We start from the raw sequence: 9,368 nt of genomic DNA, 5'->3' as shown, positions 1-9,368 counted from the left end.
ACAATAGTACATCTATATATTTTTTTGGGGGGGGGGGTAGAAGGATTACTATATCCTATCCCAGGTATTCCTTAAAGAGGTGGGGTGATCGGAAGGTGGTGATTGACTCCGCTGTCCTGGCGTCGTGAGGGAGCTTGTTCCACCATTGGGGTGCCAGAGCAGCGAACAGTTTTGACTGGGCTGAGCGGGAACTGTGCTTCCGCAGAGGTAGGGGGGCCAGCAGGCCAGAGGTGCCCTTGTTTGGGTGTAGGGCCTGATCAGAGCCTGAAGGTACGGAGGTGCCGTTCCCCTCACAGCTCCGTAGGCAAGCACCATGGTCTTGTAGCAGATGCGAGCTTCAACTGCAGTGGAGTGTGCGGAGCCAGTGGAGTGTGCGGAGGAGCGGGGGCCGGCCACACGCTAGGGCCGACCACACGCTAGGGCCGACCACACGCTAGGGCCGGCCACACGCTAGGGCCGGCCACCCGTTAGGGCCGGCCACACGCTAGGGCCGGCCACACGCTAGGGCCGGCCACACGCTAGGGCCGACCACACGCTAGGGCCGGCCACACGCTAGGGCCGGCCACACGCTAGGGCCGGCCACACGCTAGGGCCGGCCACACGCTAGGGCTGGCCACACGCTAGGGCCGGCCACACACACGTTTATGGATTTCTTTATTTTTACGAACAGCTGACTGAAGACGGCTGGGCATTCGAGCAGTTGAGTCCGTTTCTGTGGTTAAATGGACTCTTAACAAGGTGATGAAACTTAGTTGCTCCTTGCTGAAACAAGAAACTAGCAAATGAGTCTTCGGATGCCTAGGCAACATCCAACATCAATGCAGCACCAGCACACATAGAAATATAATACATTCTAATTTCTATCAGTCTATTTCTATGGCAGCACAAACAGTCAGGAGCGAGGGAGATAATCATTATTTTTTGCTATTCTAATGGTTTTTACGGTCTGTAGACCGCGATCATATGGCTGGTCAATTACCGTCATCCAGAATTCTAAGTGTATAAGGTTCAGTTTAGGCATTAACTCTGAAATCTTAAGGTTAGGCATTAACTCTGAATGGCAAGGGTTACGTTTTGGGATTGGCTTAAAACCAAAATCTTAAAGACAACTTTCTATCTCTAGATTCAAACTTGCAACCTTTGGAATCAGAGGCCTACTTGAAGCTAACAGCACACAGTGTTGCCCCTAGTGGCCGGTTTTCCACATCATCTCTGGACGTTCTCAGACAGGAATGGATGTCGAATACTGACTTGTATCACAGATGACCTGGCTACACACACACACACACACACACACACACACACACACACACACACACACACACACACACACACACACACACACACACACACACACACACACACAGAGAGATGCACTCACAGTCACACACACTGCGTGCCTGGCTCAGGGTTGGTACAGTACCTGGCTGCATCACTTTGGCAAGGCAGAGAGAGCCAGCCAGAGTCTCAGTCAGTTGAGGATGTATGACTCATGAAGTGAGAGATCCTCCTGTACCAAGGCCAGTGATGGAAGGAGGGGGAGGGGGAGGGGGGGACAGCAGAGTAGAGCAGAGTCTAACAGTGGCACTTAGGGCTGTAGAGTATAACAGCACAGAGCCTCTGTACCAGCACAGAACAGCCTGCACATTCTTCACTGTTGAGAGGCGCAGTGGTCTAAGACACTGCATCTCAGTGCAAGAGGCGTCGCTGCAGTACGCCGCCCATAGGGCCCATAGGGCGCAGGGCTACAGCTATGCTGCGGAGGGGAGGGGCCGTAGCCGACACATGCACACACACTGGCATAGATTTTCAGCTGTCAGGCAGACACTGGGGATTGAGGATTATAAAATAAATGCCTGGAATGTAAAATAACCTTATTTACCGGTTTCCATGCTTTTAAAATAACATTTCTGTTCTGGATCAGTATAGATCATTTTCATTCCCTGTTTTGATTCTGTTCCTTGAAAAAGGTTTTCTGTTCTGTTCCCAGTTTCAACCCCTGGTATGTAACAGTGGAGGCTGTTGAGGGGAGGACAGCTCATAATAATGGAGTGAATGGAGGGAATGGAATGGCATTCCACCTATTCCAGCCATTACCACAAGCCTGTTTTCCCCAATTAAGGTGCCACCAACCTGTATAGATAGGTGTAATCTAAAGCCGAACGGGGTTATTTTTAATCCGGGGGTATCCAGCTATTGACACGCTTGTTGAATTATGCAAGAGAAAATGACAACAACAGTAATTAATGAGGCAGTCTAGACAGCGCAGATGAGTGCAGGTAGGGTAAACAGAGCAGATGAGTGCAGGTAGGGTAAACAGAGCAGATGAGTGCAGGTAGGGTGAACAGAGCAGATGAGTGCAGGTAGGGTAAACAGAGCAGATGAGTGCAGGTAGGGTGAACAGAGCAGATGAGTGCAGGTAGGGTAAACAGAGCAGATGAGTGCAGGTAGGGTGAACAGAGCAGATGAGTGCAGGTAGGGTAGAACTGAGCAGATGAGTGCAGGTAGGGTAAACAGAGCAGATGAGTGCAGGTAGGGTAAACAGAGCAGATGAGTGCAGGTAGGGTGAACAGAGCAGATGAGTGCAGGTAGGGTAAACAGAGCAGATGAGTGCAGGTAGGGTGAACAGAGCAGATGAGTGCAGGTAGGGTAAACAGAGCAGATGAGTGCAGGTAGGGTAAACAGAGCAGATGAGTGCAGGTAGGGTTAACAGAGCAGATGAGTGCAGGTAGGGTAAACAGAGCAGATGAGTGCAGGTAGGGTAAACAGAGCAAGTGTTTGGTGGTTGCAGCCGTTATGTTCATTTATTCATATATGCAAATACACATGGTGTATTTATGCAAGTGAGGCACATGTAATTGTCTTTATTTTAACACAAGATATGTATTAAATACCTGACACAATAATGAAGTGATGGATGAGAAGAGAGGAAGGAGGAGTGAAAGACAGCCTCACTCGCAGGTGCCAAGCGAGGTTCCTGTCATGCCTCTTTCACTGCAGCCACACGCGCACGCATGCATCCACGCGCGCGCACGCACGCACGCACGCACGCACACTCACAGGGTGTAGAGTTTCACCATGCCACTGCAACGCTGCACTCGATGCCCTGTGAAGGGCAAAAGTAGCGCCCCTGACCTCCTATACACAGATCCATCTCTCCCCTTCGTTATTCCTTCCCCTCCTCCCCTCTTTTTCTCCCTCCTCCTCTCTCCTCTCCCCCTATTCCCAGTGGCAGTGAGAGCTGGTGTGAAGCCATTGCTATACCCTACAGTCCTGTCCCAAGATCTGTACTACACTATGGGCACCACAGTCATCTTAGAATGCAGGAGTTGACCTTTCCACATGTACATCTTATGCAGGACTGTGCTCCCCCAAAGTCAGACTGCTTGTGTGTGTTCATGTGTGCTGAGTTGCTCTGCTGCTGACGACAGTAGGGGAGATGGAGCTGACACGTGTTTGCAGGCAAAGAGGGATTGAGGGAGTGGAGGAGGGAGAGGGCAAGGGGAGGAGGGAGAGGGCAAGGGGAGGAGAGAGATAAGGGATGGATGGAGGAGGCTATGGAGATTGAAAGGTTGTTGAGTGATTATTGTTCCTGACACCTGGATGACAGAGCTTTCTTTCTCACTACGCTAGATCCTCAACTAAGGGTGTGTGTGTCTGTGTGTGCTTGTGTGTCTGTGTGTGCGTGTGTGTCTGTTAGCTCACACCATATTATGTTGTGTTTTAAAATGGCTACTCAGAGAGGGCATGTTCAGCTGAGATAAACTCCAGCTATGCTTAGAGAAACAGCAGAGAGAGAGAGAGCGAGACAGAGAGGGGGGAGGGAGAGCAGGAGAGAGAGTGGGAAGGCCAAGGAGGGTTCGTTAGTAGGAGAGGTAGGGAGATGGAAAGAGTAAGAGAGGAAGACAGTGCAGAAAAGGGAGAGGCTGATAGAGAGTTGAGAGATTTTTCCTCCTGTTAATTCTCTGCTACTGAGAGCGCTGCTTCAAATGTGTCAATTTTCTAGCCTTTTTTTGTCAGTGCCAGTGTGTGTTTGTGTGTGACACAAGCCAAAACACAGCACTCTTTGTGTATGAGTGTGACCAAACCCAAAGCACAGTGTCTGTCTGTCTGTCTGTCTGTCTGTCTGTCTGTCTGTCTGTCTGTCTGTCTGTCTGTCTGTCTGTCTGTCTGTCTGTCTGTCTGGCTGGCTGGCTGGCTGGCTGGCTGGCTGGCTGGCTGGCTGGCTGGCTGGCTGGCTCTCTCTCACTAACTGCATCGGTGAAAGCTAGAGTGGAACCCCTGCTAAAAAGGTTTCTGTTCCAATATTGTTAAATGGATCCTTCCTCTCTTCCTTCCCTCTGTCCTTCCACGTTAAGAATGAGTACCGTCTGTTGGCACTAGGTGTCTCTGTCTCCTTACTAATGTGACCAGCAGGCAGCAGGCTGGCTGCAATCACTCTGTCCCAGTGGAGAGGAGATGACCACTGCTGGACTGACCTGAACCTCTCTATTTACCTGGACAACTGTTCCACAGTCACTAGACGGCCATGTTGGATCTTGATATCATCAGAATGAATGAACTGGCGTGGAGTGCATTGAGTGCAAGGAATGGTTCTTCTTTGGCTGTGCACAGTTTCACATATAAGTTGTACCTTATATCAGAGTTAGAGGTTCCTTGGCAGTCATAGCAGTTATTCTGAGATTTTGAGGTGTGCTTTTTCACAGTCCATTACAGGCCTTTCGCTGTCTCAGTCACTCTTTCACAGTCACTCTCTTTTCTTCTCTAAATCTCACGTTATCTTTCCTGTTGTTGCTCTCTCTCTCTAACCATGTTCGTCTTGCTGTGTGTTGAGTTCCTCTCTTTTGTTTCCTTGACAACCAGGTCCAAGCAGGGCCCAGACAGACAGACAGGCCGAACGTCTGCAGTAGGCTGTCTTAAGGCAGCAGGAATACAACAGGCTGCGTGTTCAGCTTGATGTTTGAGTTCTCATCTCTCACTATCTCACACACATCGACGGGGCTTTAGTGGAGCGGGTCAAAAGCTTCCACATCACTAAGGACTTATGATGGTCCACACACAATAACACAGTCGTGAAAAGGGCACGACAATGCCTCTTCCTCCTCAGAAGGCTGAAAATATTCGGCATGGGCCCTCAGATCCTCAAAAAGTTATACAGCTGCACCATTGTGAGCATCTTGATTGGCTACATCACCTCTTGGTATGGCAACTGCTTGGCATCCGACCGTAAGGTGCTACAGAAGGTAGTGCATACGGCCCAGTCACTTTACCCCTACCTATATGTTCATATCTACCTCAATTACCTCGTACCCCTGCTCATCGACTCGGTACTGGTACCAAGTTATCGTTACTCATTGTGTATTTATTCCTCATGTTATTAATTTTCTCTCTCCTTCTCATCCTCCTCTTCTCTCCTCTACATCCTTCCATTTTCTCCTCTTCTCCCCCCTCTCTCTATGGCTGTTTTTTTGAGCTGTGTGTGAACACACACACACACGTGTGCCTGTCGAAGCAGTGAGTGTGTTTGTCTGTGTGTCTGTCAAAGCAGCCAGGCAGCTGTGGAATTAGTGTGTGAACGCAGAAGCCAAACATAGAACGGGGCGCCAATCATCTCTCGCTCTCTCTCGCTCTTTGTCTCTCCCTGCCTCTCTCTCCCATCCCTGTAAGACGTATGGACCATATGTAGTCAAACACTTACACACTGATTTAATATGTTCTTGCTCTAAAAGATATGCAAGCATTTGTCTTTTCATTTTCTGTCATGGTATCTACACACACGGTACAGTACAGTCAGTGACAGGTGTGCAGAGCAGGGTGTGCATCGGATCAGTTATATAAGCAGACCGATTGTCAACATCGCCCTACATCAGCTCCACTAATCTGCCCCCTCCAGACTCAGCAACACCTTTTTTATGTGTTTTGAGGTCCTGACTCCACCTCCATTTATAGTTGAGAGAGAGAGAGAGAGAGAGAGAGAGAGAGAGAGAGAGAGAGAGAGAGAGAGAGAGAGAGAGAGAGACAAAAAAATATTTTGTGCTGATAAACCCCTTGGTGTGGAGTTGGGTTGGTAGACTGTCAGTTGTGAATACAAAAGGCTGATCTTGCAGTAGGATTGGAAACTAAAATGGGTCACCAGTGACTCAGACAGTCTAATAGATTGAGGTAATTATCTGATTAATTACTAAACAAGTGGCATTGTTTCTTTAAGCTAGGTGATGCCAGTGAACATGCACACTTCTGTTCTAACCATCCATTCAACAGTTAAGCCAAGTTCGAACCCATGCAAGGTCGGACTGGCCACCTGGCATTTCGGGCAAACGCCAGATGGGCAGGTTAATTTTTAGCCCAGAGAACGAGAGAGTGTGTTTGTGAACCGGTGGCCACTCAGCCGCTCAGCAGTCCTCTAAGTCCAACCCTGTCCAGTCAGCTGACCACTCACTACACACCTCTCCTCATATCTCCCTCCCTCCCTCCCTCTCTCTCGCTATTCCTATTCTGTATCACAACAACCCATGTTTAGTGCAGCCCTGCCTCAAACATGCACCCCCCATCTCTCCCTCTCTCCTCTCTCATTCTGTCTCCCCTTCTAGCTCTCCCTCCCTCCCTCTCTCTGCTGTAGCCCATGCTGTAGGCTGTAGTTGTAGCAGCATAGTACAGTAGTGTAGCTCTGTTGTTCGTCCCAGCAGAGTAGACAGACCAGTAGAGGAACCTCCTTTATTCCAACCAGGCTCACTATTACACAGCAGGGATTTAGGAGCACATGAGACGCAAGCTCTCTCTCTCTATCTCTCTGGGATTGGTTGGTCTGGTTTGGGATCTGATATGATATTCCGTCATGAATCCGACAGTGAAGATCCATCTTCAGAATGGGATCCACTTTAACACCTACATGTACCAGGTAGGGATCAATTTTAACACCTACATGTACCAGGTAGGGATCCACTTTAACACCTATGATGTACCAGGTAGGGATCCACTTTAACACTTACATGTACCAGGTAGGGATCCACTTTAACACCTACATGTACCAGGTAGGGATCCACTTTAACACCTACATGTACCAGGTAGGGATCCACTTTAACACCTACATGTACCAGGTAGGGATCCAATCACATGGATCAGTTTTGGGACCACTAGAAACCATACATAACTGTGTGTATGGCATTGATTATGGTGTGTGTATGTATGCGCATCGCGTGTGGCTCAGTTGGTAGAGCACGACGCTTGCAACTCCAGGGTTGTCGGTTTGATTCCCACGGGGGACCAGTATGAAAATACTGGTAAAGCACATGTCTGTGTTCAACACTACAGCTCAGATATCACTCAAGTCCACCACCCTTCCCCTATTCACCTCCCTGCCCAGCCTCTCCCCTCTCACTCATGTTGTTTTCAGGTCAATGGAAAATGTTTTCAGATCAATGGTGTGAAGTGAATTCAGAATATGAGAATATGAAAAGTTTTTTACTTTTGAGGCACTAAGACAGGAGGCGTAGCAGACAGCTTCTCTCCCAGGGAAACATTTTGATTTGCCACTGTGGCTGCCTGCCATTCTGCAGCATTCAAAGAGAAATGGAGAAAGAAAGAAAAGTTTGGTAACTTTAGGGGAGTTGGCACTTTTTTGTATGCACAGAGAGAGAGAGGCGGGAGGGAGGGAGGGAGGGAGGGAGGGAGAGGCATGAGAGAGAGAGAGAGGCATGAGAGAGAGAGAGGCATGAGAGAGAGAGAGAGACATGAGGGAGGAGAGAGAGAGAGAGGAGGGAGGAGAGAGGGAGGAGGGGGAGAGAGAGAGAGAGAGGGAGGAGCGAGAGAGAGAGAGAGAGAGCGAGAGAGAGAGAGAGAGAGAGGAGGGAGCGAGAGAGAGAGGGAGGGAGGAGGGAGAGAGAGAGAGAGAGAGAGAAGCATGAGGAAGGAGGGAGAGAGAGAAGCAAGAGGGAGGAGAGAGAGAGAGAAGAGGGAGGAGGGAGAGAGAAGAGCAAGAGGGAGGAGGGAGAGAGAGAGATTGAAAATTGAAATTGATAAGAGCGAGAGGGGGGAGGGAAAGGCTGTGTTGTTGCCAGCTCTTTTCACTGCAGTCAGAATGCTGTCACACAGACTGTCCTTGCATCGGTTTGAAATTCTTAAAGTATAGAAGCAGGCTTTTATGCAGTGTCTTGCTCAGCACTTATATATTATGAAAATGTCACTTTTAAGCATATCATCTTTGGCACATAATTGTCATGCATCCGTAAGGCTTCCCTCACCATGTGATGTGTGTTTAAATCATCTCTCTATTCACACCTGTCAGTGTATCAGATAAAGGAGCTTGTATTGTTCTTAACACCTAGCTGAAACAGCCTGGTCTTCCCCCAGACACTCCTTCTAACACCACACTTCAGATAAAGCTTTCTTAATCCCTCTTCAAGTGTGTACTTTGGTTCCCATTTACCCAGCTGTCTGAACCAGGCATATTTATCTGTCTCTCTCTAACTTCTATCCATATAGTGTCTCTCTCTCTGACTGTCCTCTCCTCTCTGCCTGGCAATAGGATTGCCTGGTATTTTCAGACTCCGTTGTTTTCTCAGTCTCACAGGAGTGATGGCAGCTTTTCTGTGGTGCTGTTACAGTACAGTGTGCTTCAGTTAATGCCTACCGTGTCACTCTCAAGTGTGCTGCTGTTATTGGCCTTTTAGTCTAATTTATTTGAGTCATGATGCTCATGCTGAATGTTCATTCATCATTTCACTGAGCCTGACTGTCTTGGCCGTGAAGCATATCACAAGCTGTGTGTTCACTGAGGACTGTTGTTATTCAGTCTTTCATACAGTGAAGAAACACTTTATACAGACATTCCTACTGTTAGTTCATCTCACATGGTTCTTCTCTCCGTTTTAATTCTACTCCCAGAGCTGTAGAGTCAGTAGTTGTGGTCTGTGATATGAGTATTATTGTGTCAGTAATCATTGTGCCTGAGGAGCTGAGGAGTGCTGCAGTTAGCTTCCCGTGTGAGGGAGGCCCGTGGAGCTGGCACACTGGGAGAGAGCCACCATGCTGTGTGTGTGTGTGTGTGTGTGTGTGTGTGTGTGTCTGTGTGTGTGTGTGTGTGTGTGTGTGTGTGTGTGTGTGTGTGTGTGTGTGTGTGTGTGTGTGTGTGTGTGTGTGTGTGTGTGTGTGTGTGTTTTTATGCTATCTCAGACACTTCCTACTTTCCTAATGATGTGTTGTCATGGCGACATATGTGTGCAGGCAGACGCTGCGGTTGACGATTAGTCACAGCCAATCAAAAGCCAAAGCAAGGTTCTTTGTGTGTGTGTGTGTGTGTGTGTGTGTGTGTGTGTGTGTGTGTGTGTGTGTGTGTGTGTGTGTGTGTGTGTGTGTGTGTGTGTGTGTGA

At 48.6% G+C, this 9,368-nt stretch overlaps 1 protein-coding gene across 11 annotated transcripts in view; it reads left to right on the top strand.

Moving 5' to 3' along the window:
• The window catches only part of ppfia4 (PTPRF interacting protein alpha 4), a 110,472-nt gene that overhangs the window by 53,694 nt on the left and 47,410 nt on the right, over positions 1-9,368 (top strand). Inside the window, exon 1 of one of the 11 annotated variants that reach the window (XM_029694188.1) lies at positions 6,566-6,898. The exons of 9 other annotated variants lie outside the window; for them this stretch is intronic. In XM_029694188.1, the coding sequence (XP_029550048.1) occupies positions 6,836-6,898 (63 nt within the window). In that variant the 5' untranslated portion in view covers positions 6,566-6,835. Of the gene's footprint in view, positions 1-6,565; positions 6,899-7,076; positions 7,098-9,368 lie in introns of those variants that run through there. One more of the 11 variants, XM_029694189.1, reaches the window with a different exon arrangement.

This window comes from Salmo trutta, chromosome 16 (assembly GCF_901001165.1).
Source record: "Salmo trutta chromosome 16, fSalTru1.1, whole genome shotgun sequence".
Classification (NCBI taxonomy): domain Eukaryota; kingdom Metazoa; phylum Chordata; class Actinopteri; order Salmoniformes; family Salmonidae; genus Salmo; species Salmo trutta.
This window is presented reverse-complemented; position numbering and strand designations above follow the sequence as displayed.